Source organism: Penicilliopsis zonata (assembly GCF_001890105.1).
Source record: "Penicilliopsis zonata CBS 506.65 unplaced genomic scaffold ASPZOscaffold_10, whole genome shotgun sequence".
Lineage (NCBI taxonomy): Eukaryota > Fungi > Ascomycota > Eurotiomycetes > Eurotiales > Aspergillaceae > Penicilliopsis > Penicilliopsis zonata.
In genome coordinates this window covers 521,109-547,291 of record NW_019208919.1, presented here as the reverse complement: position 1 = coordinate 547,291, position 26,183 = coordinate 521,109, and the positions used below count along the sequence as shown (strand labels likewise).

Here is a 26,183-nt window from a genome sequence, read left to right as displayed (position 1 = left end):
GTGGATGACTGGACCCTAATCAGTGCGGTACAATGGCTCAAATTATGTCTACCTGATTGATCAACACGTCTAAGGTCACTTCTATGTACGCTTCCCATGGATTTAAAACCCAGATGGAGATTTCTCCGCATCGCCCTTGCCGAATAGCCCTTCACCGAGGTTCTGGATGCAGTCCTCACTCCAGTCTTTGGGCGTGAACTTATCGACAATCTCCTTGAAGGCATCGAGAGTGCAGAAAGTGTCATCTCCATGGAGATGATTCTCTGGTTTTGCAGCACAGCCTGGAATACGGACAGGACGGTCGTTGAAACGGATCCGAACGTAATGTTGCTGCAGGAGTTTTCTAGATGACGGAGGGAAGTCGCCGAGAGGCACCCGAGCTGTCTCGGAAATCGTAGGAGCTTTTGCAGCAGATGACTTCGAGCCACCTGTTAAGAAAGAGAAGAGGCCCGACTTTTTGCCCGGTTCCGTGGGAACCGGGTTCGAGAACTCCTCAAGCATGCTTCCAGCGTTCTCACCACCGTACCTGCGAGAAGCGTTCGAAAAAAGCTCGATTGCAACAGAAGAGGTGAACGGAGGCCACTTCTCGTTCTGGTACGCACCCAAACTTGCCAAAATAGCAGCCAGGGTGGTATCGTGGCACCCGCTCAGAGCCATCTTTATAGCCTTTCCGGCAGCAGGGTTCCCGGAGGCAGTGGTATCGCTTCGCCAGCCACCATCAACGGCGGTGCTGACCATCCGGTCGACCACATCGCCTAGAAGCGCGCCGATACCGAGTTTGCGGTATTCATTGCTCTCCTGGTAACCCGCAAACCACTCCTCAACAGCGATCTTGTCCATAAATTCCCGGCCCTTCTTGTCATAGAACTCGGATGGAAGACGGGTGCCAGATCCGTGGGCATCGGTTGCGTTGATGGTATCCATGATGCCAGAGAGACGGGGGTGGGAGTCGACGGCGACCTTTGGCGAATTTTCTGGCATCCACTTGGACCACAGACTGTTCAGATAGTCCATCTCTTCAGTTTTATTCCCTATTATGAAAAAAAAAAGTATTAGAATCTCATGGTTGACGAGAACATAAAATCACCAGACAACCTACATCGAACAGCTGCACGATCGGCGAACAGCCTCGCCAACTGTCTAAAACGGCGGCAATTGCCCTCATTCGGAAACAAAGTCTCTTCAGAAAAGGAACGCCCGACAATGACGGGTGGTGGGAAGTCGGCAGTGCGATTACTGGCAGGGTACAAACCCCAGAAGGCCTGCTGTAAAGACTCCAAGGCACGGGGAATAGGGGTGGCACGGAGATACATGTCTTCAGTATCGGATTTGATGTCGGGCATGAATCCAAGCTGGTCGATATAAAGGTGTCGCAGCCGCTGACCCAGGGCAAATGTGGTCTCACGGCCCTTGTCGGTCAATTCACCATGCGAACTGTTGGCGATCAGCAAACACACCCGCCTGACCGTTAAGATGTATCCAAGCCTTACCACATGCCCTCCATTTGCCCCCCTGGTCCCGTAGCAACCACTGCTTCATCATTGTTACCAAACGCTTCCATTTTCCGTCGCCACTGGAAGCCGTTCCACTCCGAGAGATCCTGCTTGCTCGATGCCATCTGAATCATCTGGCGGGCGACATTGCAATACGGCCAATCTTGTGTGAACGAATCAGCCAAAGGATACGGAGTCATTGGGCGGGTGAGGAAAGTGGATAATTACAGGGTGAGAGGCCTGCCTTCATGATATTAGCTCAACCTAGGCCGGATGCAACTGAAAGTCAAGGTGCGCATACATTCTGGAACCTCGAAGAGACCGGTGTCCGTTCGCCTGGAAATTGCCGGTCAATCCCTTAAGATCATAATTGTCGGTTGAAAAAGCATACCGTGACGAAGAAACTGTGCAATTGAATCAGCCTGAGCTCCCAAACCTGTGCCATTGTACCCTAGGAACCTACCACTTGAACCAGCTGTAGCTTCAGGTGCTTGGGGTAGAGCTTCTCGAGCTCTTCCGGAGAGTAAGGGTCTCGAGGTACGAGAGTCGTCATTATTGCAGGTTACACTAGATGCATCCAATAGGGTATTCGGGGATGAGAGATTGGCAGCTGCTCGCAGATCGGCTGGAAGCTCTGCGACGGAGAGTCGGAGATGCCAGTAAGTTGGGGCAGTTTGGCGATGACGCGAGCAGGCGGTGAGTCAACCATAGTGAAATCGCTCGCTGTAACTAATACAAACGCAATGAGCTCTCTTATTTGTCTGGTCTAAGATACAATGGACTACTATACATTGCTTAAGACCCGTTAGAGAATTTATTTTATCGTCAGTAGAGCGGAGTTGTCGATTAGCATCAATGGATCCCCAGTCGCGACACAACGGTTTGGTCGAAGAGCTCCCACAGAAAAAGGTCTCCTCCATTCCTGAGTCTCAAACAATGCAGAATCGAACGGATACTATAGAGCACTGAATGAACAAAGGCAGGGGACAGAGACACTGTAATGATTCCGGAGGACGAGAGGAAGTGTCTTGAACGTCTGAGAGTCAGGAAAGACATCGCCAGTCCGATTCTGTCGCAAGTTATCGCTTCATTAATAAGGGGATAACCGAGTGAAGATAGAGTGTACAAAGTAGAGTCTTGAAATAATATGCAGAATCTCCCAATGGGTTGTTTAACAGCCAGTTCTATCCATGCTCTCTCTTCTGGCGTTGATATCAAGTCTCCGACCGCCCCCGGCCTATCCGCCCCCGTGGAATTCCCCCCTGCAGTCAAACGTCCACTCCAACTGTCTCGCTCCGAATAGGCGCCCCTGCCAGGCTTCAGGATAGTGGTGTCCTGGGAATCCTCGTCGCTTGAACACGGTTAGTCCAGCGCCCTGAAAATTCCACTCTCTGTAATCGCAGGAACCTGGTTATCGGCCAGAGAGGTTACCCCGCAGATACCTTTCTTTCGCGTTGATTGCCCTCCCCAAGTCCTGTTGATGCCCCCGCCCCAGCTTCATCTAACGCGTGTTCTTGAAGATCTCAACTGTTTGCATACCATTGGATGAATATTCCCGGTGCATTGGATTCCCATGTACTGGTATGATGCAAATAGCTGTCTATAATCCAACCTACTGCAGCGCTCCGATACCACAGCACTTAAAATCAGCAAGTATCCACACCTTCTAGTCACCCTGATCGCGCTGCCATCTGCTCGGCTCATTTGCGTAACAAGACAACCGGAGAGCTCCTGCAGGAGTCGCGCTCGGTTCTCTCACTCGATTTCTTCTTCTACACACACTCTTGCTTCACATCCACTCAAGAGAGTCTCGGAGAGCGGGATTCGCGAAATCTGTCCGAGTTAACCCGTCCTGTCTGGCACAGCGCGGCAATCGCTGATATCACGCGGTCAAGGCAAATATTTTGTTGACGCTTTGTGATTGAGAAGGTGGTCTGACTAGTCCTGTGCTGAAGGACAGTCCCTTGGCGGTTGTCGGACGGGCTGGTGCTGCGGTCATCGGGAGGGGCCTGTGTGAAAAAAAAAATGGAGGTGAGTAGCCACTTTTTCAGATATATTCCTTGTTTTCTCCCCTGTCCTGTTTATCGGAGGGGATGCTCTGTGTGGCCTGTGAGAAAGCACGATCGGGGATATCGTGTATTATGAACGTCCGTCCCACACTCGCACGGGTTCTTGCCTGATACCCAACGGCCGAGTCCCAACGCTGCCGACGTCCTTGTCTTGTCTCGGGTCTCTGTCGTTTAGCTTTGCTTGGTGGCCTTCTCTTTTCTACCTTATCAATCACCCTGGCCGTTGTCCATGTCGTGTGCTCTTCCGTTGGCAACTACTCCATCGTGCTTTCCCGCAGTGAACGATGCAAGGCTCATCGCGGACCCAGGGAAGCTGTCATTTCCTTGCATTTGGGATTGCAACCGCAATATTATTTGTGTGCAACTTCATGTGGGCAGGCGTCCCTGTTTGAATTGCCGTTGCGCTCTCCCTTTCTGTCAAGGGAGGCCGCATCGGACCCAAGACGTCATACACACACCTTGGCGGCACCGTGGCAGCACCATAAGGTGTTTGAATACGTGTGGTGTTCCATACATGCTATCACTGTTTTGTTGTCTCCTTTCGAATACCTACATTCTTGATCTAGAATGCCCACACCGTTGACTCGCACACGGTCGAGAATCATCCCCCTAGGCCCCGATCGTCATGTTTATACCGATAGTTCTTTGTTGCATGGGATCCCCCCAATGTATAAGACAGGTGCTCAGCTAAGCCTTGAAAACTTTGTGCAGGGTACAAGCCACACGTTGATACAACCGGTACAGGGGAAGCTGGGACAGGCCTCCGGTGGCAGTCCTCATGATGGCAAACCCCGTCTGCTTTTGATGGGTCTGCGCAGGTAGGAAATCCCACCTGAGTGGATGAGTGATGAATGGTGAAAATATACCTATTACTAATTGCTATATAGAAGTGGCAAGTCGTCTATCGCAAGCGTGGTCTTTCATAAGATGCCTCCGAATGAGACCTTGTTTCTTGAATCTACAACTCGTATTCAAAAGGACTCAGTCCAGTGAGTGTTCATATGCGGATGCACTGGGCACGCTAACAGAGGCCTAGCTCGTTTATGGACTTTCAGGTCTGGGACTTCCCCGGCCAGCTGGAATATCTTGAGCCATCTTTTGATCTTGAAGACATTTTTGGTAGCCTGGGTGCTTTAGTTTGGGTTATTGATGCGCAGGATGACTATTTGGACTCGGTTGCGCGACTCAACCGTACAATCTTGACGGTTCAGCAATACTACCCGAACATCAATATCGAGGTCTTCATTCACAAGGTTGACGGGCTTTCTGAAGAGTATCGCACCGACACATTCCAAGATATTGTGCAACGGATATCAGATGAACTTAGCGACGCAGGGTATGAGAATGCGCCAGTACATTACTACCTGACTTCCATCTACGACTACTCCGTGTTCGAAGCTTTCAGCAAAGTCATACAGAAGCTCATCCCCAATCTGTCGACGCTGGAGAACCTGATCAACACCCTTGCGAACAATTGCGGGTTTGAAAAAACATATCTCTTTGACGTGTTGAGCAAAATCTATATTGCGTCCGACACCCGCCCGGTTGATATGGCCTGCTATGAAATGTGTTCTGACTACATCGACGTGATCGTCGACATCTCGGAGCTGTATTCGTGGGATCATCCGGACCGAAAACCCAAAGGCGACCAGATGCAAGAGGCTGAAAGCCACGTCATTCTGCAGGACGAGACCATGATCCATTTGATGGAGATGAACAAGTATGCCTTTCACTGCAATCTTTCAAAAGCTGCCGGTGCTGACTTCCCTCCTCCTTTAGATATCTTTGTCTCGTTTCTGTAATCCCTAACCCGGAGGCAAAAGAAAAGAAGGGTCTTATTGATATGAACTGCCGCTTATTCCAGGACGCCCTCAACGAAGTTTTCGCGCGCAGTTGGGAGGAGGAAGAAAAGGACTCTAGCACATGAATAATTTTTGGCCCGCTGCTGAATTTTCCATCTGTCCTTTGCATGGGTATCCTGCCCGGCGCATTGGCGCTGAATGATCCTGTCAACTAGAGAGCATGCTTCTGCATCCATACCCCTGTATTTTTACATTATCTACCAGCAATCTCATTTTCAAGCAGACGTCGCATCAATCAATGAGTTTCAAACTGGTGGCCTCAGGCATCCTTCGTCTATTTCGGTGAGGCCCCACTGGCAGAGCTTGGACCACCTGCAGAATATTCCACGGTATAAAAGGCTTCTTTTTCCCTTCTGTGCTCCCTCATCTTTCAATTCTCAAGACCACGCGGTTGAGTTACCTGACTCTAATGAGCAGTCTGGTCTCTTGGCTTGAGCGTTGTTGCAGTGTCTTACTGCCTGTTCAGCTTTCATTCTATTCAAATTGTCTACTAACAGCATTTGGTAAGTTCCACTTATAACGTTTCCTGTTTTTTCTGGCGTCCTGTTGAACGCCCTCAACTGCCCTCCCCTCGCCTTTTTATGATGAAAATTTTTTCCTACATTCGCAGTTTCCACGCTAGCCGTCGCTTGAACCCATCAAAGACGTGCTCTGTGCGCAATACTTCCTTGGATGTCTGATTGGCATTTTTTGCTCTTTAATTGTCATTGTCATCGGTCGTTAATAAAACTATTGCTGACTTCAACAAGTTTCTAGTGATCTCTTATTCTCGATAGCATGGAATATACTGGATTTTGTGGATAGATGACAAACTACTTGAGACGTAGACCAGTCAGATAGCTTGCAATAATTATGACGCGTTTTTTCGAAACTTTTTCCTCCCTTGTAAATCTGATTTACCCTTAGAGACTCGTACCTACTACCTAGACATGAAATTTTAGAGCACTTGATTGCAGATTCGAGTGCAGTGGGCAGATTCCAGGCGGAGAAGAGCATCGAAAGTCACCAGGTCTGCTACATCTACAAAACCACACCATCTCCTCCGTCCAACCCACCCCTATTCTCTATGTTCCACTGATCTGGTTATGATGCAGGATATTGCAGAATAAAAATGTCAGAGCTCCGCCAACGACAAGTCCCTAAACCGTCCTCGCCAGACACGAGCGCGCCTCCACGCCGCTCCTCCTCCTCCGATGAAGGCAACTGGATCAGCCTTGCGGACATAATCCGTGTGATTGTCACGCTAGTCCTAGCTTCATGCGGACTATCGTATTATATGACTTCGTCCGAGTCGGTGATATGGGGATACCGGCCTTGGTTTACGCGGTGGCCTGTTGTGATGAGATATTGGGTAAGCGCAGCGCTTCATCTTATGCTATGTCATGATTATAAAGATTTCTTCTTCTTCTTCTTCTTCTTCTTCTAATTTCATCTTTTATAGGAAGGACCATTGAACCTCACACCTGACCAACTCGCTCTATACAACGGGACCGATCCGTCGCTTCCCCTCCTCCTAGCCATCAATGGGACCATCTTCGATGTTTCTGCGAACCGGATGATTTACGGGCCTGGTGGATCGTACAATTTCTTCACGGGGCGGGATGCGACCCGCGCCTTCGTGACGGGTTGTTTCCGGGAAGACCTGACATCCGACCTGACGGGCGTGGAGGAGATGTTCATCCCGATCGACAATGAAGACGACGAGGCCGAGAAGCTGCTGACGAGCGGGCAGCGGAAGATCAGGCGAGAACAGGAACGTCGCCAGGCCAAGGCCCAGGTGCGCGGGCAGGTCCAGCACTGGGAGAACTTCTTCCGGAACCACAAGAAGTACTTCGAGGCCGGGAAGGTGGTCGGCGACCCCGATGCGGTCGATGGGAAGCCCGTGCCGGAGAAGAGGCCGCTCTGTGCTGCCGCGTTGCAGAATCGCCCGCGCAGAGGAGAGGAGGGGGAGTCCAAGACGGGCAAGCTTGGGAAAGCTGGGAATTGATCCCTTGATCCCTTGATCGGATACGGGCGTTTTTGGCATCTTTTTGAATCATGTATATTCATAGTTTCGGGTTGGGCAACATTTACTGTTGGGACTACATCAGGCATTTACCACTCCTAATTCAACGAGACGAAACTCTACCCCATACGGAAGACAATCTTCTTTTTTTTTTTGGTCACTTTTGTTGATTTGAGTCTCGTCTACATCAGTAACGCGACTTCAAGCCCATTGAGCCACTATACACCGGTGCCCAGCCAGACTTCCCGAATTTTCAAAGATATCGTTCGTAGCTAAAGGAAAAAAACCGCGAGAAAATGCATCAGAGTAAACGATTTACTCGGCGGTAACGGCACGGGCTGGTAAAGAATTAGCAGCTGAACTCCCCAAAGGGACCCATGTGGGATAGAAAGACATACTGTAGATGTTCATCTTGGAGTGACCGACGACCTTCTTGATCTGACCCTTCTCCTCAAGGTCGTCCAGGGCCTGGCGGGCCAGGCTGCCGTTGATCTTCAAGCGGTCGACAAGGGTGGCGACGGTGATGAGGCGGTAGGACTGGACATCCTTGTAGAGCTTCTCGGAGGTGGTCTTGTCCAGGACGACGGCGTGGTTGGCCTTGTCCTTGACTATATCGGGTGAAAAACAATCACGTCAGCTTCTTCATTACACGGCTTTTCATCATCCATTGTTCGTTTATATCTTCCAGGCGCAAACAACTTTCCCCCTTCCACTCCCCCGATATCTTTCGATGCTCCAGGATGGGGAACGAGGATGTTGTTGCCCGGTCGCTAGCGAGTATGAGGATATGGGATGGGGATGGTGAATTGCGTACCCTTGCCCTTGGACCACTTCTTCTTCTGCTTCTTGCCACCGGTCGATGCTGCGGGCGCCTATTGTGAGGGAAAGTTTAGCATCATATCTTTTTATGGGCAGAGTCCGGCCATAATTAGTACTCACCATTTTGTCTGTCGGGTGGATGTTCGAGGTGAGAGAGCAACGAGAAGTTTGGGAAGTCCAAGTGCGAAATTGAGTGGGGGATGATGACTAAGCGCTGCTCTTCCCGAGCCCTAAGCCCCAGCTGCTGCTTCAGGCTCGGTTAGTTACTTCTTTCGGTCAATCGGTCACATGATCAATAGTCACATGATTATGGTCACATGAATAATGATATATACTATTTAAGAATCAATAGCAACTTCTGTTACTATTGGACCTCTATTTCTATTATATCTGCTGCTTATTATTTTGTCAGTACTAAATAGAGCTTAAAGAGAGTTGTCAGTTACGTCTAAAACTTTATAAATTAGTTAGTAGTTACAATCTGCGTTCAGTAGCCTCAAAGACTTCTAGTCAACAGCCTAGTACTATGATTCATCTGTTTTATTGGGTGGCATTCTGTATATTATCTTCGTAAGGAGATGGACTGTTAGCCGAGGAAGAGCTGTGTGTGTTGGCGTTGACACTCCAGTCTCATATATAAGACGTCGCTTGATCTGCCTAGAACCGGAGTCGGCTTTCCAATTCTTATTATACCAGAGATTCGTCATTACTTGATTAAAGGGCCTCTGCTAAAGGACTCTCCCCTCCTCTCATGATAATATTATCTATCACCGTAAGAAGAATAGTAAAGCCATCATAGCCGTCGATTTACCGACGAAGAGCCATCCATCAGCCATGAAAATAACAGCATGAAAGAAAATGAAAAGCGATATCAGCTCCAACGCTGCTATAACCAACGTCCTGGTCATCGCAAAGCCCACTGGCAGGTTACCGAGAAGATCGTTCTGACCCTAGAACCTGGGCCTAGACGGGGGGTTGCATGCTTTGATGGAGATGACGCTGTGATGGGATGACAAAGGCTGGGCCTGGAGGCAATGTCCCGGAGAGCACCAAGCAGCGATAGGATTAGACAGGGAGCTCCGAGAAGTTGATGGTTGTCAGGTGAGTAACCTGGAACAGCAAGCTTCTTCGCCCATCACCGAGAATTGCTACCTCATCCCAAAGGGCTAGAGAGAGGAGAGAAACAGGTGAAGCGTCAATCAGGATGGGAGATCAAGGATAGCCTGGTTGTAGCTGGATCAATATGTTCCATGGCGGAAACATGTTCACTGTGTTGAGATGTCATCCCATTTCACTAGCCGAGAATTTGAACCAAAAACGATGTCAAAACCTCGTTGCCAATACTACCGCTGTACGTACTTGGCACCCATTGACCTGAAACACAATGCAGATCGATTCCCCTGCTAGTAGCAAGTCGGAGATGCCTTTGTAAGGAAATAGGGATGTGCAACCGCTCCGTGGAAAGGGGGTGGAAATGACCTTTGCCTTCAACTTATTGCGCCGTCTGACGAAGCTCCCCGCCGGTAATAGCATGGAAGACGATGCTTAATATCAAGCATGGCTTTTCCCCTAAGGCTCGCAACCGAGGAATCCTGTGAAGAGGCCATCTGTGGACAACACATAACGTGATCCAAAGATTGTAGACCGAGTTTACCTGTTCACGCTCGCAATAGAGCTTCCCGCCTGTGATTTGCCCATCACCGTGTAGATCGAATGAAAAGAGCGAATATCTCCCTCGGTGGATAGATGTCCAAGTACGAGCTCATCAGAAGACCCAACCCAGAATGTGCTTTGTTTGTGTTCATGCGAAGCCAGCCATCGTACATCATACCTGCCAGTGTCATTCCGTTTCACCGGGACATGTATAATGGCCGGGTCACTGCCGGGAATCCAATGACGGACGACAGGGAGTGCACTGTTTGCAGTAGTTATGAGAAGCTCTGGTTTCCAAGGATGCCATGCAGCCTGCCTGACGGGGCTGTCGTGGACAAAAGCTGTGACCAGTCTCGGGGCTATCTCAAATGACCATAGCCAGACGATATTCGGTCGCTGTTGGTCGACACTTGCGAGAAGTCGACCGTCGGGACTGAAGGTGAGTGTGGATACACCGCGTGGCGGAGCCGTTGGCTCTCCTATAGCGCTGAATGCTGCAGATCCAGATGACTCGATGTAATTCAGGGTACCGTCTGCTGCCGTGGCATTTTCGCGCCAGATGGCGGGGAAGTTCTGGTCTAGTCGGTAGACGTGCGATAGTGAAACCGAACAGGAGAACTAAGACGTCAACGGACATGTTTACATAGGTCTGGTGGAAACACACGTTTACATACCGTTCCGCTTGTAAGAATATCAATATTGCCGTCCACTTTCGCCACGGCCAGAAGCTCTGAGCTACCAGTTCGACTATCTGCGGGCGCCCACTCAATAGCTTTCACGCCAAGGTCGAACGTGCTATCTTCCCCAGGGGGTCCAGTATATGTTCGATATAGCTGCCCATCGGCAGTATAGATAACAACCTTGGTTCCTGCGCTTGCCGTTTCCCAGACAGCAATCCATGTTCCATCTGGGCTCCATTTGAGACCTTGAGCGTCTACCGTAGGCAGCACTGCTCGGTTGATGAGCTCGTAGGACTGGAATTCGTGGATGGTCAACAGGTCGCTGGCTTCTGGTTTCAGCAGGATTGCCAACTGTCTCGTTTTCGAGCGATACCCAAACCCGTTGGGGTGAGAGAATTTCGGAGACTTGATGACCTGACTGCGACCGGAGTCAAGAGAATGGATGGCCAGCTTAGTATTCCATGGGTGAAAGACAATGACCTCGTTCTCATCGCTGCCAAAGTCGATGTTCAATGTCCCGGATTCGATGCCCTCGATGTCGGCGTATAATTGCAGCGGATTCAGCTGCCATACAGAAATGCGGCTTTCACTGGAGCAAAGAACCCGCCGGTCTGAGACGTTCCCCTGACAGTACCGCGAGAACTTCAGATGCTTCATTGAACCTTGTAAATTTTCTTTGCCCCGGACAAATTGGACGCCTCGTAATTCTGGCGACGCCACGTCCGAATGATAGATGAGATCTTTCCCGCTCAACTGAACAACGCATTCTCCATCCTCAGCCAAAGCCAGTAATGAGACACCTGAAACATATTAGAAGCCAGTCCCTTTTATTCAAACTACAAACTAAAGATCTTACCTCCTCCTCCTCCTCCTCCTCCTCCTCCTCCTGGAGACTCCATTCTTACCCTCAAAGACGCGTGCCAGTCGACTGCTATGAGGAGAGACAGCAAAGATCAAGGATATAGAACCCTATTTCCATTCGCACACTCCTTCAGCGCATCCACGTAGCCATAATCCCCTCTGTGCTTTCTTTCCACGGCTTTGTTGACAGAGTCGAGATAATCGACGGTGTTTGCTGTGAGATAAGATAAACGGACAATCTTTGTTCCTCTCCGCGATAAAGTCATTTTCTCTCTTCCAAAAGTTCCCCTCGCCTGTCCAGACAGACTCAACGTCCGACTCGCGACTACGCGCTTGTCTTTTGAAAATCAACAAAATAGGGCTCTCTCGGCTGCTGACCCCGCTCACGGGGCGAATTTTGTCACGATTACGAGGCCATTCGCCGGTGAAAATGGCCGTTTCCGACCCCCAGTCCCCTCCCGCTGCTGAGCAGCAGGAGGCGCCAGGAAGCGTTGCTCAAGAGGTCCGGAAGAAGCTCACAGGGAGAGAGCTATACGATAGTATAGGGCGTCCAAAGTACATTGTGGCTCCGATGGTTGATCGTTCGGAATTTGTAAGTTTTCTCTCTCGCAACGGAAAATTGCTACCTGGCTGTACCCTACCAGTACCTAGCTGACCTGTCTGTAGGCATGGCGTATGCTCACTCGATCCTTCATGCCCCCCAACGATCCCGTACCGGTGCTTGCCTATTCTCCCATGTACCATGCACGTCTTTTCCGCGAGCAAGCGGGTGTTCGCGCCCAGCACTTCCAACCGACTCGAGACGTGCTGGATAAGAAAGAGAAGAAGGACTCCAGTCTCTTTCTCGACGGCAACCCGACCTTTGACCGGCCGCTGATTGTGCAATTCTGTGCCAACGACCCTGACGATCTGCTAGAGGCCGCGAAGCACGTGGCGCCATACTGCGATGCCGTGGATCTGAATCTGGGCTGTCCGCAGGGTATCGCCCGGAAGGGCCACTATGGCGCGTTCCTGCAGGAGGACTGGCCGTTGATCCATCGACTGATCAACCGGCTGCACACGGAGCTTCCAGTCCCCGTGACGGCGAAGTTCCGCATCCAGGAAACCAAGGAGAAGACGCTGGAGTACGCGCAGATGATCCTCTCCGCGGGCGCAAGCTTCCTTACGGTGCACGGCCGCCGGCGAGAGCAAAAGGGCCACAACACGGGACTTGCCGACTGGAGCTACATCCGCTACCTGCGCGACAACCTGCCGCCGGAAACGGTGATCTTCGCCAACGGCAACAACCTGAACCACGAGGATCTCGAGCGCTGCCTCGCGGCCACGGGCGCGGACGGCGTGATGAGCGCCGAAGGGAACCTGTCCGACCCGTCGATCTTCAGCGAGCCACCCGCTGTCGGTCACGAAGGAAGAGAATATTGGCGCGGCCGGAACGGAAAGGGCGGCTACCGCATCGACGCCGTGTTCCGGCGGTACCTCGACATCATATACAAGTACGTGCTTGAAGTTCCCGTACCGGACCGGAAACCCCTATACCTCCCAGGCGAGGAAGAGTCAAAAACAGCACACACTGCAGACCAACAGACAGTGGTAGAAGGAGAAGAAGGAGAAGAAGAGGAAGGCCCGCCCAAGAAGAAACAGAGACGGGAGAGATACAAACGCCCCGCCTCGCCCAGCCAAGCCGTGATGCAAGGCCACCTGTTCCAGCTCCTCCGTCCGATGATAGGCCAATACACCAACGTGCGGGATGCCCTAGCGCGCTCGCGACCAGGCGACATGCTGGCCTTCGAGCACGTCCTCGCCCTCGTCGAACAGGCTGTCCGCGAGGGACTGCAGGCCTACGAGGCCGACCCGGCCAGCTTTGACGAGCAATTCGCCGGCCAGCAGGCTGAGTCGCTTACAGGCTCGAAAGCCACGATAGCCCTCTACAGCCGTCCGTTCTTCATCTGTCAGCCTTATATTCGGCCCTTGCCGGAGGAGGCCCTCGAGAACGGCGCTCTGCAGCCTAAGAAGACGCGCGCGGCAGAGACTAAACAGGATCCTATCGTTTCTGAACCCGCTTCGGAGACTGCCACTCCAGACCGTCTTGTGAGTGGATAGATAATATATAACCTATGTAGTACTAGCCATATATAGGTATACTACATACTGTAGAATAAAGATAAATTACAAATCTATTTGTACATATATGAATCACTCACTATCCGTGTTCCATCCAGGCTCACTCTCACTCGCACTCCAAGCCGACTTCCTAGGAGACCTAGGCTTGCTCTGCGTCTCGAGAGCAGGTCTACCCTTGCTACCCCTGGCTTTGAAATTCTTCTGTTTCTGGGCCTTGATCTCCTCCATCTTGAAGCGCGCCTCGAGGGCCTTCTCTTCCGCAGCCAACTCGAGAACCATAAAGAGCTTCTCGATGGCCGGGGAGAACTGCTGGGCGACGGGGATGTCACCAACGCGCAGACGCATATAGTCGAACGCGACGGTGACGGGCACTTTGACTTGAGAAGAAGAAGAAGAAGAAGAAGAAGAAGAAGAAGAAAGCGTGCGGTCCGCAACAACAGTGGGTCGAAGGAGATCGTCCTCTTCGTCGATGAGAGCATCGTCGGCTTCAAAGGGGATATCGGGCGTGTGGGTTGCGGCCGCGTGGGCGACGCGGGCATCGAGGGCGGCGGCGGCGGCGCTGCTGCTGCTGCTGCTGCTGCCCTGACTGGGCTCGACGAGGGCAACCTTCTGGTACCGCTGGGAGAAGTGGGTGAGAAGGATGGTCTGGGCCTGCATGAGGCGACCGATCTCGAGAGCCTCGGCGGTGGTGGAGTGTTTCTTGGCCATGGCCGACCCCTGCATGTCGTCCTGGAAGGTGGCCTCGTGGATCAACAGGGTAGATCCCTTGCCAATCTCGGCGAAGCTGGGTGACGGGCGGCAGTCGCCCGAATAGGACAGCTTGAAGCCGCATGGGAAGACAAGCGAGACGGCCATCGCGCCGCGGCAGTGGTTCACCCGGGTCGTCAGCAGATCGGACAACCCTGTCGCGGCCTGGAGCAAGGGGGTCAGTGCCGAAAGGGAGTCATCGAACCGGAGTCGCTTGTATGGGACGAACTCCGATGAGACACCCGGGCGATAGTACCGATAGGAGAAGCTCGTGCGGTTGTCTTCCGCTCCCCGTGCGGTCGGGGGAGGCGAGTGGGCAACCAGCGGCAGCAGTTTGTGAAAGCCAAAGTTCTCCACGCTCGAGTACTCCTCCAGCCAGCTGATCATCATCTCCTCCGACACGATAGCCAGCCGCTTCTCCTTGAGGATCTTGTCCATTGCCTCTGGCTCGCTCCCGTCTGTAAACGACGCGGGGGGGGGCTCGATCTTGTCGCCGTAGTTGGCCCGGTACCACTCCTTGATCAGACTTGTCGTGCCGAGGTGATGGTCCGCGTGCAGATGGCTGATCCACAGCAGGCGCAGGTTGCGCAGCACTTCCTTCAGCTCTTCCGGGGCGAACATGCGTTTCATCTGGCCGAGCGTGCCCTCGCCGCAGTCGAGCATGTAGTAGCCGCTTCCCGGGACGTGGACGAGGGTGGACGAGACGTTGCGGTACTTGGAGGGCGCGGACGAGCCCGTACCGAGGGTGATGACCTCGACATCGTCGCGGGGCAGCTGCGCCTTGAACCGGCGGAGCTCTTCCGTGAAGGATTCGCGCTGGATGCGCCGCTGGATGGTGCGCATCCGTCTGTCGACCGAGTTGGGCATCTGCTCGATCGACATGGCAGCGTTCAACAGCGGCGCGACCTCGGTCTCTTTGAACCCGAACGTCGGCTCCATATCGATGGTCAGGCCGGCACGCAGGGGCTGGAAGGGGGAGCTGCGGATTGCTTCCTTGGTGGCCTGGGAATCGGCCGTCGGCGTCCCCCGCTGCGGCAGGGACTCATTGTCATGGACGGGGATCGAGTAGTTCTCCTGTCGCAGCCGGGCCAGACGGATGGACGAGGCCGCCACGCTCGTCAGAGCGAGATAGTTCGGGCAGTAATCCGTGCTGGAGACGGTGTGTTTGCATTGCGACATCTTCTCGACAAAGGCACGCAGCTTGGGGTGCTCGCCCACTCCCGGGCCCAGGATCCACACAAAGAGCTCCAAGTGGGAGACGATGGATGGAGAAGCCCATTCGGGACGGGCCAAAAAGTCATCCAGGTAGTCTGTGGAAGGCAGGTCAACAATGGCGATGCCCTTGCCCGGCCGCATGGGGTCCAGGACCATATCCGGGGTGATCGTCTGGCCGTCCTCGGAGACCACGCTGAGGCCGCGAGTGAGTTGTGAGTAGGCCGGGCCCTTGGGGACCTTCAGGGCCTGTGCCTTTTGGGCGTCGAACCGGCCGCGGATATCATGGCTGCAGACAATGTACGAGATGGCATCGTTGGACGGGCGAGTCTGTGGCAGCTTCTCGATGGCGGCGCCGGGCCAGGGCCGCCGCACAAACACCTTGATGTCCGGCACGGGCCTGTTGCCGCCGGGGACGGGGCCGGTGTAGGGCTTGAAATCCTTTGTGACCGGGTCACGCACGAAGATCGCGGCCGGCATCCTGACGGTGGGCAGCTGCATCTCGAAGAGCGAATCCAGCTTCCAGTCGGAATCAAACATGTGGTTCACGACGGCCTGTGTGACCAGCTGGTCCTTCTTCCAGTCTTCCAACGGCTCCTTGTCCTTGACGGCAAGACCGGTTTCCTGGAATTCATCCAGACTCCTCTTCCGCGGTGAAGTCTCTGGGGACCGCCGCTGCGCCGGAGCAGAGGTGGTGATCGGCAACGCCCACACCTTGATGTTGCTATCGGCCCAGGTGGGCTGCGGAGGACTCGTGTCCTGGTCCGTCTTGTCTGAAGGGGCCAGTCTGCGTTCCGCGTCGGACAGGTACTCCCGGAAGGAGACCGGGATGCCCTTTCGAAACACGAACCGCCGCGCCGTAGCCATCATATGAGTCATGTTCTTCGCCCCGTGGATGGTCAATGTCTTCCGGCCATCCGGCTTTATCTTGTCGGCGGCTTGACCTTCCCTTTCGCCTTGCCGCAGAGCCCTCTGCCTGTTTGCGTCCTCGATCGAGGCGTTGGCAACAGAGATGGCTTCCGCCTGGGAGAGGATCAATCCAATCATGCCCCCGACATTCGCCCATTCGGTCCGTCCCGTCAGGAACAGCTCCGACAGATGGCCCAGCCGCACGCCTCGCTCCGTGATGGCCCGCTGGGTGCCCTCTGCGATCTGGCCAAACACATACCGCTTATCCGGGAAGCTGAGCACAAGGGCCGTGCCGGGCGTGTCGGCCGTCGGCGTCGTGAGAACCTGGTAGTAGGATTTCATTGGTTTCGAGCCCACGGGCAGATCCAGGGGTTTGTAGCCGGGTGGTTCGAACGGATCGCCCTCCGGTGCTCTCTGGCGGAGACGGACTGGATCGTACTGTAAGAAGATATTCTGCCTGCCTCTTTCGTGCAAAATCCGTGGCGCCCGGAATGTCACCACGCTATTGGTGTCGTCTTGCTGGGAACTCTTGGTTGACCCTTTGGTTGTCGCGGCCTCTGCACTGGCTCTGGGCTTCCTCTCACGTCGGGATCGGTTCGAAGCAACGACACTTGCGAATCGGTAGGCGGTGGGCAAACTTGACCGAGCTGTGATTCCGACTCTTCCTATTCCTATTCCTATTCCTATTCCTATTCCTGCCTTGGGGTAGTGGTTGAAGAAGCGGAAGGGCTTCATGCGTACCCTCCCGGACACGTACAGGGAAGCCAACGTGGCTGGAAGAAAGATCTCAAACAAAGATCAAAGATATGACGCCGCAATCCTCCGTACCATAGCTGACTGATCCAGTCAAGCAGTGGTGGGATCGAAGGAGGGGGTGTGGTTGCTGTGGTGGTGTTTATCCTGAGATGGGGGGAAGTGCAACAATTTCTTCTTTTTTTTTTTTGGTTTTCTGTCTGGATGACACAGCAACTGGCGGGCAACAATTACTGGTAACTGTAGAGTACCACGCCTATTAATTAGTGATAACTTGATAGTTTGCTATTTCTTATTATATTGTAATGGCTACTACAGCATTCCTACAATTGCGACAGATCAATAATATTTGAATGTATTTCCAGTACCTAAAGCAGCCCCGTCTATCCATAACCCCTATCCTAAAGCCAGATAAATAACAAGTTTCCAACCGAAAATTACAACAAGAAAAGGATAAAAAACAGTGTGAGAGAGGGAGGAGAAGAAAGGTGAAGATATCGAGAGGGAGATGTACAATGCAAAAGGCATGGACAAAGGAAACTAGAAGAAAGTTTTGTGTGCCAGAGAGTGTGAGCAAGGTCCAGTCAAAGTCTCAGAAAAGAAACCGAGAAAAGGAATAAGGAAAAAAAAAAAAAAAAAAGGAAAAGATTGCAACACAATTTACAGTTCACAGATCCCAGCTGATGATAAAGAAGAAAAAAAAGCGTGGAGGGGGAATCATGAAAGGTGGGCGGTGACCCTGGAGACACGGTCGAAGGCTGCGTCCATGCTGTGGCAGAGAGAGGCGAATCGGCGCAGGGCAGAGGCATCCACCTGGGTTGACTCGCCTTCCACCACCAGCTCGAACATTGGGGTATCCTTGTCGGAAGAAATGCCCGAGAAGGACTCGCAGGAGACGGGTGTAGTAGTAGGGATGATAGAAGCGGAAGAAGAAGGAGACGAGGAGGCGGGTGAGTCGAGGAAGAGAGCAAAAGCCGGGTCGGATTCATCGATGTCGACCTCGGGATCGATCACGCCGGCATCAGACTCGGGGATGGCGTTTTCAGAGACGGGCGGGCAGTCGAAAGACGGCAGCTCCTCCTTGGTGGACTCGGAAAAGTACGATCCAAAAGACCCGGCCAAGGACTTGCCAGAGAGCATCTCGGCGTCAAGGACGGGGCCCTCGGGAACCTCCAACACGGCAAAGACGGACGGATTGGAGTAGTTGACGTCGATACCCGAATTCCAGCCGGGGGTCGCGTTCATGGCCATCGGGGACACCTCCATGCCGTGGGGCGGAGTGGGGACCATCACCATGCCGACCTGGGGGTTCTGGGAGGGCAGGGCGTATTCCTGGTTGCGGGCAGCGGTCATCTCCTTGTGGGCAGCGGCGGCGGCAGCGGCGGCGGCAGCGGCGGGGGGCATTGCGTGATGCTGCGGAACGGCCGAAGGCTGCCGGGCCTGCTGGTGCTGCTGCGACTGAGAGCTGGGCATACCGGGCGCGCTCATCTCATCGAGAAAGGTTGAGAACTGAGGGGACGAGAGCAGCATGCGGACCAGATCTGTGAGACGGGCATTCTCCTCGTACAGGGCACGGTTCTGCAGGCGCAGATCATGAGATTCGTTGGTCCGGGAAGCGACCTCGCTCTCAAGCTGGCCAATGTATTCTAAAAAATTAGCTACAATCTGCAGAAGAGAGAGAGAGAGAGAGAGAGAGAGAGAGAGAGAGGCGATAACATACCCTTGCGACGGGAGCGAAAGGCACGCGCCGAGACCTTGTTACGCAGCTGACGGCGCTCCTTGCTACTGAGCTTCTTGCCCTCCTCGCTGGCGAGGAGTCTCTCGTCTTCATCCATATCCTGTTCGTCCTTTTTGGCCTTGGCCATCTGGGGCAGGGAGTTGGAAGGAGAACCGTTCTCGTCATGAGGGACGAAGATGTTCTGTCTCATCTGCTGAAGCAGACGGGTGATGCGCTCTTCAACAACGGGGTCGGGGTGACGCATCGGCCGGTTGGGGGGCAGCATAGAATGACGAGCCTGCTCGTCCATCCGGCGCTGCGGCATCGACTGGTGCGGATGATGTTGGTGTTGATTTTGCAGCATCTCATGATGCTTCTGCTGTTGCTGCTGCTGCTGCTGTTGTTGCTGCTGTTGCTGCGCGGCCTTGGCCATGGCAGCCTGCTGCTGGTGCATACCGGGGTACATGCGGCCGACCTGCGTCGATGGACCGGCGGACACCATATCGTGGCCACCCAGGGCATGGGGATCGATGAACTGGCTCTTGTTGACGGGGGGAGCACCCGAGGGGGCAAAGTACGAGGCGGGAGCCGCAACGTGATCCGACTCCAGGTCCATTTCGGAGGGGTTACGAGCGGGCAGGGCGCCAAAGTCCATGGGAGGCTCCTCCCGCTTCATCTGGCTGCCGGGAAACACCTCCCCAGCGCCCATGGCAACACCGTGGCTGGCTGCTCCGTAGCCGATGTGTGTGAAGGCCATGGCATGGGCCAGAGCGCCCGGGGGCAGTCCAGTCTGCTGCTTGTGTTCGTCGTACTGATGACTGGGCGCCTGGAAGGCCAGCGGAGACTGTCCAGCACTGAAATCTGCACTGGTAACGGGAACATGGCCTGAAATTGCCGCCTTGGGTCTGGCCGACTCCGCCGAGGTGTAGGTGAGTTGGTCGAGGTTGATGAAAGAGTCGAGATCGGGATCATAGCAGCCCGTGGTGGTAGTCATCGGCGAGGCTGTCGTCGACGAGGTGACCGTGGGCATCGGATGTTCTGCCAGAGTAGCCATGGCGACGTAGTCGTTGGCGACCGTGGGGGGCAGGAGGGGGGGGGGGGAAGTTTGGTTCGGTTCGTAAGCGTTGATCAAGCGTGTCAGACAAACGGGCGAGCAGGTTCTTCTTCCGTCTAGTATTTGATGGGAGATAATCGATGCAAGGGTATATAAAAGAGAAAAGATCAAAGTGATGATCACTTGGAAGAAGATAGTTGTACAGAAGACGAGGACGAGCAGGTGTCAGAATCTCTCTCAATAGGAGACTGCGGAGAATGGAACTGCAGGCTGAACAGGGGGAAAAAACAGGCCGACAGGAATAGAAAAAGGCTTGCGCGGCCTCTGTGCTGAGTCAGCCTGCCGTGCCGTGAGCGCCAAGGCAGGACGGGCGGTGATTGGCGGACAGGGGCCGGGCAGGGCGCGATGGGCAGTGCTCGGGCGGTGATTGGGCCAACGGACAGGGGGGGGCTCTGGCGATCTGGTGGAAGGGCTCGAAAATAAGATTTCGAGTCTGGCTGATAATGCTTCAGTAGTGCAGGGAATGTCGACTAGTGGGGAGAGTGGGAGTATTATGGGATTCAGAGTGGAAATCTAATGGAAAATATGTACCGGAGTAGTCCTGTGGATGAACAGTGGATGAGCAGCGGACAGGATAACCTTGGTTACGAGCTGCCCGGAATCGGCACCGGAGCCCTAACTGGTGACATGACGCAGGTGGCAGCTATACTAGGTACATACGTCAATAGAAATAAACAGCCAGTACTACAACTATAATACTCCGTATGTACTCCGTAGTAGACATTAATTCTTCTGTTATTATTCTTTTATTCTATTATTATTTTTATTTATATGTGCTTATGTGCTACGGAGTACTGCTTGCGACTCCTACTGTGCCACCACAGCCACTCTGACACCGGGCGTCGGACGCACTTGTTTCCCTTTCGCGTTAGCCGCTGGCGTCGGACAAGCCGCCTCAGGCTCCGACCGGCGACCGGCGTTCGAGACACGTGCAGGAGGGATCCGCTAGACCGGATCCGGTAAGGGTCTCCGGGGAAGTGAAACACAAGGGCAAAAAAGTGGCTCCGATCCGAGCCTTTGAGTTCAGAAGCCCATGGGTCGAGCTCCTTTTCTCTCGACTCTTTGGAGTCTTGACACACACAAAACAACGCCACTGCTCACGGATTCCCTGTCCCACCGGAATATACTATTCCCACTCCTGCTCGATAAGGTTTTTCTGGTCAGAAATTAGTGTCGGCCACTGTATCGAACCCATGCGCTGGGCTGCGAGGAGGACGGAGCAACCTCCCTGACTTGGAGTTAGAGCCTTGAAACAGTCCTGAAAACGACCATGACGAAGATTCGTTCCGCTATGCAGATCACCCAGGAAAATTCTTCAAGACTTCTCCATGTGTGAGTGCCCAGTGCCCACTGTCACGGCCGCTGGAATGAGAGTCGGAGGGTAATCAAATTCCGAGCTTCACCGGCCATGCCTAGGCCGATCCACAGGCCGTTGAGGTACTTTTACTGAATACAACGAATCAAAGGTAGTAATACTGACGATCTTTACTAGTTAACTATATTACTAGTTAACTATAGTTAACTGCTCATAGTTAAATATTAACTAGAGGCACGAGTTCGAGTTCATGCCTGTCGATCGATAACTATACCTCCCACTACCGGTCTTTGCCGAGGTACACTGCAGATCAGGAGGATCACGATGGGTTTCGATAGAACACCCCTCTATCTCGTCGCTATCGAACTCTATACACAATAATTATTGATGATGGTCAGGGTAGGGCTGGAACGGGGCAGACTGAGCCTTGGCTCGTGGTTGAACAGGGCCCGAGTCCACCTCTACCAGGAGTAAATAATGAGAGAGGCATGAGTCTAGACTGCAGAGTTCTCAGTCTATATCCACTAACACTATCCATTCTCACTGTCTGTACTGTTAAAATTCAGTTGACTCTCAATTTCTAGTCTAATGGTTGTAGAAAGTGGATAGTAGGGTGAATGACTTCACTAATTTCATAAATATATACCTAGGTAGGTAGTTGATAAGTATAGAATAGCAATAGTCAATAAGTAGTGCTCTCAATAGTGTCAAGTCGTCTCTAGTTACAACTAATAATCAGTGATTACTTCCTAGAAACAGGCCAGAATGCTGCTGCATAGAATATATCCAAGTATTATAGGTAAATCCTCAATCCAGTAAAAGTATATGTCAATATATTCTCGACCTCACAGAAAAGCCATCCATGGCTCCAAGCAACGTTGCCTGAATTATCCATAGCTGTCTAGTAGCTACTCAACCTACGAGCTGACAGGGTACTCGTACCTAATTCAGCCTACAGAAGACAATAGAATAATAGCAAACAATAGTCAAGTATGAACCACTTCGCATATGGTTTAGACGATACTCTACTCGCAAGGGGCTTGTCAACAGTGGACTGGAGAGCGAAAACGCCAGTCTCTGTCCCAACTGCCACCAGAGAATACCATCAGACCTTGAATCTTTTATCGAGTACGAGCTCTGTGATAGAGCCTCGCGCGTCTGGATGCCCTCGGGGCTATACAGGCATCATTTAGTAAAAAGGTGTCGTATCTTCAGACGAGAACGAGCATCATTTAGTAAACAGAACCGATATAAATGACTAATCATAGTGACGGCTGATGCCTCAGGCACATTATATATCAACTTATGCTGTAACTATAGTTAGTTACAACAGGCATATGACTCATCATAGAAGTAATCACTAGTAGCGACTATTTTATATGGATTTGTAGAAGCAGCGCATTGTAATATCCAGCCAATCCATTACTATTCAACCTCAACCAACACCATGACCGTCGGTCTCCCCGTCGGTCTCCCCGTCGATCTCCCCCCTGCCCAACTCCCCTCGGCCTCAACCCTGCCCGGCCGCACGGTGAGCCTCGAGCGGCTGACGCTCGAGCACGCCGACGGCCTCTTTGCCTGCCTGGGGGGCACCGACGCCGCCCACCGGCCGCTGTGGACGTACATCCCCGACGGGCCATACGAGGACGTCGACAGCTTCCGCGCGAGCCTCGCCGCCAAGATCGCCTCGGCGAACTACTTCTTCGCGGTGATTGACCGGCGCGCCGTCGTGGATGGAACGCCGAACTCTCTATTCGGGAGGGAAGTAGGATATATCTGTCTGATGCGGATCGAGCCCGCCCACTTCTGCGTCGAGATGGGCCATGTGCTCTTCTCGCCCTTTCTGCAACGCACGGTCTGCGCCTCCGAGGCCGTCTACCTGCTCGCCTGCTATGCCATCGATACCCTTGGCTACCGCCGTCTGGAATGGAAGTGTGACTCGCTCAACGCCAAGTCACGGCATGCCGCCCTGCGCTACGGGTTCGCCTTCGAGGGCATCTTCCGCCAGCATCTGGTCATCCGCGGACGCAACCGTGATACCGCCTGGTTCTCCATTCTCAGGGAGGAGTGGCAGGGGTCACTCCGGGGGGCGATGGAGGCGTGGTTGGACGAGGCGAACTTCAATGAGAATGGGACGCAGAAGAGACGACTTGAAGAGTTTAGAAAGTAGCCATAATAGACGGAAACACACACACACGCACACACATATATATATATATATATATAAGCATGCCTTAGGCATCAATATACCGCATTGGGACCCCGACAAAACAATATCAGTTGCCAATATAACATGACACTCAGACTCATAGATCAGACTCTCTCTACCTGACCTTATACTTCATCTGCCATCAAAATGCCTATCCTAGCATCCTGCAAACAGACTAGATTCCATCTCGACGAAAGAGGGTCTCCAGAGGTATGACTCTTTCTCTCTTTGCCCTCTTACCTGCTAGTAGCTTCTGACTTGCTAGATCGACGTGCCCGGCTTGACGATCCTGGTCACAGATGACACCGCAGATGCGAAGCGCAGGAAGAAGAGTGAGGGGAAAGAGTTGCTCCTTGACGCGCACCTGCGGCTAAAGAGAGGGGTGCATTATGGTCTCCTCGGGCGGAATGGGAGTGGGAAATCCAGTATAAAATTTTTGTTTAATCCCATCTTTCCATCTACTTCTACTTATACGTGAAGCACTTCTTCGAGCAATGGGCGACAAGCTTATACCTGCCATCCCGCATGCGACGCGAATAGCCCTATTACAGCAGACGGAGACGGATCTCGTTGAAGACAGCGACAAGACGGTCCTACAGGTGGTGCTGGGTAGCGATAGCCACAGGAATGAAATCACGGAACGGACTGCCTGTAAGAACACCATCGTTTCCTGATTGAGAGGGAAAATCTGGGAAAATCTAAATGGAAAGTCCTCTCGAGAAGTTTGGAAACAGACGACCCCCTCGCGCCGGTCCGGGCCATCAGATCATTGCGACACCAGGAGCTCGAGAAGCAGCTGTTTCTCGCGCAGAAGAATGCGCATCTCAAAAGCGGGGTAAGAGGCCTGCAGGCCAGAAAGGAACTGCGGCTGCTAGAAACAAAAGTCGAGGCTGCTTTAGAGATGTGAGTCTGATTCCCTTCACGAAGTAGGGAGGGACTGATTTTTCAGGCTCAACCAAGAGAAAGAGGCTATCGGTGCAGAGGCAACGCAGGCAGACACCCAGGCTGCGGTGGATGCCTTGCAGGACCTCCAGTCCCAGATGGAAGCGGTCAGTTTTGCTGCATCATATTAGTGGGGATGTTGTATTCTGAAACAGGCAGATGAAATTGGTAGACGTCGAACAGCAGGCCCGCCGGATCCTGTTCGGCCTGGGTTTCCAGGAGGCTGGTCTCGGAAAGGATTTCACGGCTCTCTCTGGTGGCTGGCGCATGAGGGCTCTGCTGGCGAGCATCCTGTTGCAACAGCCCGACGTCATGATCCTCGACGAGCCGACCAACTTCCTCGACTTGCTAGGTGTGGTTTGGCTGGAGACTTACCTGCACCAGATGCGCGAGACGGCCCCCGCGACCACCGTGCTGGTCGTGTCGCACGATCGCGCGTTCGTCAATGCCATCTGCGAGGAGATCGTCATCCTGCGCGACCAGCAGCTGTCCTATTTTCGGGGCAACCTGGCCGCGTATGAAAAGGATTTTGAAGCGCAGAAGCTTTACTGGGGCCGCATGAAGGAAGCCCAGGAGCGCCAGATCGCACACATGGAGGCCACGATCCGCGAGAACGTCAAGATCGGGAAGAAGACCAACGACGACAACAAGCTGCGCATGGCCAAGTCGCGGCAGAAGAAGGTCAACGACCGCATGGGCATCCAGGTGAGTGCCAAGGGGACTCGCTTCAAGCTCAACCGCGATCTACCAGGCTTCCACCCGAAAGCCCGCGCCGAGATCGAAGTCCCCACGGACGAGAAGGGGGCCTCGATGCTGTTACCCGACGCGACGGAGCTGCGCTTCCCGGGCCCTCTCTGTTCCCTGGAGGGGATCCTCTTCCGGTACAGTCCCCGCGACCCCAACCCGGTCCTGAACGGTGTCGACCTAGTAGTCCATATGGGTGACCGCGTGGGGATCATGGGCCTCAATGGGTCCGGGAAATCGACCCTTGTGCGTGTTTTGGTCGGGGGATTGCAACCAACCCAGGGTAAGATCTCGACACACGCACGGTTGAAAGTCGGCTACTACTCGCAGCATGCAGTCGAGGAACTCCAGGAACAGGGCCACAACGAGCTCGAACTGACAGCTCTCGGACTTATGATGAAAGAAGTGGACGGGGCTCTCAATGAGGGGGATCTGCGAGGACTTCTGTCGGGATTCGGCCTTGCAGGTCGAATCGCCTCTGATGTCCCGATTGCTCGCTTGTCAGGGGGCCAACTGGTATGATGATTTTTTCTCTCTTTTATATATTTTGAAAGTTTGACGCATCGGCTGATGGACAGGTCCGTCTCGCTCTAGCAAGAACCGTCTGGACCTCGCCCCAGCTGCTTATCCTCGACGAAATCACCACCCATCTCGACTTCCACACCGTGACTGCGCTTGCCGCAGCCCTTTCTGCCTTCAACGGGGCAATCCTGCTGATCTCGCACGACCGGTTCCTCGTACGGTCGGTGGTAGAAGGCAAACGCGACCTTGAGCACCAGCTGGACGATGGGTTCGAAGGCGTCGACGAGGAGGAGACGGAGGAAGAAGACGGCAAACGACGACGGTCGGTGTACGTGATGAAGGGCGGACGGCTGAATCTGCAGCACGAGGGCGTAGAACGGTTCGAGCAGAGCCTCGTGAAGAGGGTACAGAAGCTAAATAGATAGCAGCTAGAATT

General features: G+C 53.3%; 9 protein-coding genes across 9 annotated transcripts; 5 read left to right on the top strand and 4 right to left on the bottom strand.

Moving 5' to 3' along the window:
* Window positions 1–102: 102 nt before the first annotated feature.
* Window positions 103–2,046, bottom strand: ASPZODRAFT_68749 (hypothetical protein; the record flags this gene model as incomplete). The annotated part of the gene is made up of 7 exons (XM_022729534.1): window positions 103–1,031; window positions 1,100–1,434; window positions 1,491–1,656; window positions 1,722–1,737; window positions 1,795–1,829; window positions 1,885–1,897; window positions 1,957–2,046. The coding sequence occupies 7 exons, from the start codon at window positions 2,044–2,046 to the stop codon at window positions 103–105; spliced, it is 1,584 nt and encodes a 527-aa protein (XP_022580259.1).
* Window positions 2,047–4,129: 2,083 nt separating this feature from the next.
* Window positions 4,130–5,489, top strand: ASPZODRAFT_17193 (hypothetical protein; the record flags this gene model as incomplete). The annotated part of the gene is made up of 4 exons (XM_022726978.1): window positions 4,130–4,380; window positions 4,450–4,551; window positions 4,599–5,282; window positions 5,342–5,489. 4 exons carry the CDS (start codon window positions 4,130–4,132, stop codon window positions 5,487–5,489), a joined length of 1,185 nt encoding a protein of 394 aa, XP_022580258.1.
* Window positions 5,490–6,355: 866 nt separating this feature from the next.
* Window positions 6,356–7,852, top strand: ASPZODRAFT_133615 (hypothetical protein). The gene is made up of 3 exons (XM_022723313.1): window positions 6,356–6,775; window positions 6,866–7,767; window positions 7,828–7,852. Exons 1-2 carry the CDS (start codon window positions 6,536–6,538, stop codon window positions 7,409–7,411), a joined length of 786 nt encoding a protein of 261 aa, XP_022580257.1. The 5' UTR covers window positions 6,356–6,535; the 3' UTR covers window positions 7,412–7,767; window positions 7,828–7,852.
* On the bottom strand, window positions 7,826–8,268 carry ASPZODRAFT_53174 (hypothetical protein; the record flags this gene model as incomplete). Its single annotated transcript, XM_022728452.1, has 2 exons — window positions 7,826–8,037; window positions 8,244–8,268. Coding segments are annotated over 2 exons (237 nt in total), but the record flags the coding sequence as incomplete, so codon positions are not given.
* Window positions 8,269–9,426: 1,158 nt separating this feature from the next.
* ASPZODRAFT_520397 (hypothetical protein) lies at window positions 9,427–11,688 on the bottom strand. The gene is made up of 3 exons (XM_022728437.1): window positions 11,438–11,688; window positions 10,576–11,381; window positions 9,427–10,519 (listed from the first exon to the last, which is right to left on the bottom strand). The coding sequence occupies exons 1-3, from the start codon at window positions 11,478–11,480 to the stop codon at window positions 9,899–9,901; spliced, it is 1,470 nt and encodes a 489-aa protein (XP_022580255.1). The 5' UTR covers window positions 11,481–11,688; the 3' UTR covers window positions 9,427–9,898.
* A 184-nt stretch (window positions 11,689–11,872) lies between these two features.
* ASPZODRAFT_69183 (hypothetical protein) lies at window positions 11,873–13,542 on the top strand (the record flags this gene model as incomplete). The annotated part of the gene is made up of 2 exons (XM_022729565.1): window positions 11,873–12,085; window positions 12,109–13,542. The coding sequence occupies 2 exons, from the start codon at window positions 11,873–11,875 to the stop codon at window positions 13,540–13,542; spliced, it is 1,647 nt and encodes a 548-aa protein (XP_022580254.1).
* A 93-nt stretch (window positions 13,543–13,635) lies between these two features.
* On the bottom strand, window positions 13,636–19,955 carry ASPZODRAFT_68956 (hypothetical protein; the record flags this gene model as incomplete). Its single annotated transcript, XM_022729553.1, has 4 exons — window positions 13,636–16,869; window positions 16,933–16,970; window positions 17,934–18,830; window positions 18,905–19,955. 4 exons carry the CDS (start codon window positions 19,953–19,955, stop codon window positions 13,636–13,638), a joined length of 5,220 nt encoding a protein of 1,739 aa, XP_022580253.1.
* A 2,822-nt stretch (window positions 19,956–22,777) lies between these two features.
* Window positions 22,778–23,500, top strand: ASPZODRAFT_152745 (hypothetical protein; the record flags this gene model as incomplete). Its single annotated transcript, XM_022725886.1, has 1 exon — window positions 22,778–23,500. The coding sequence occupies one exon, from the start codon at window positions 22,778–22,780 to the stop codon at window positions 23,498–23,500; it is 723 nt and encodes a 240-aa protein (XP_022580252.1).
* Window positions 23,501–24,640: 1,140 nt separating this feature from the next.
* ASPZODRAFT_133606 (hypothetical protein) lies at window positions 24,641–25,973 on the top strand (the record flags this gene model as incomplete). The annotated part of the gene is made up of 1 exon (XM_022723312.1): window positions 24,641–25,973. The coding sequence occupies one exon, from the start codon at window positions 24,641–24,643 to the stop codon at window positions 25,745–25,747; it is 1,107 nt and encodes a 368-aa protein (XP_022580251.1). The 3' UTR covers window positions 25,748–25,973.
* Window positions 25,974–26,183: the final 210 nt, after the last annotated feature.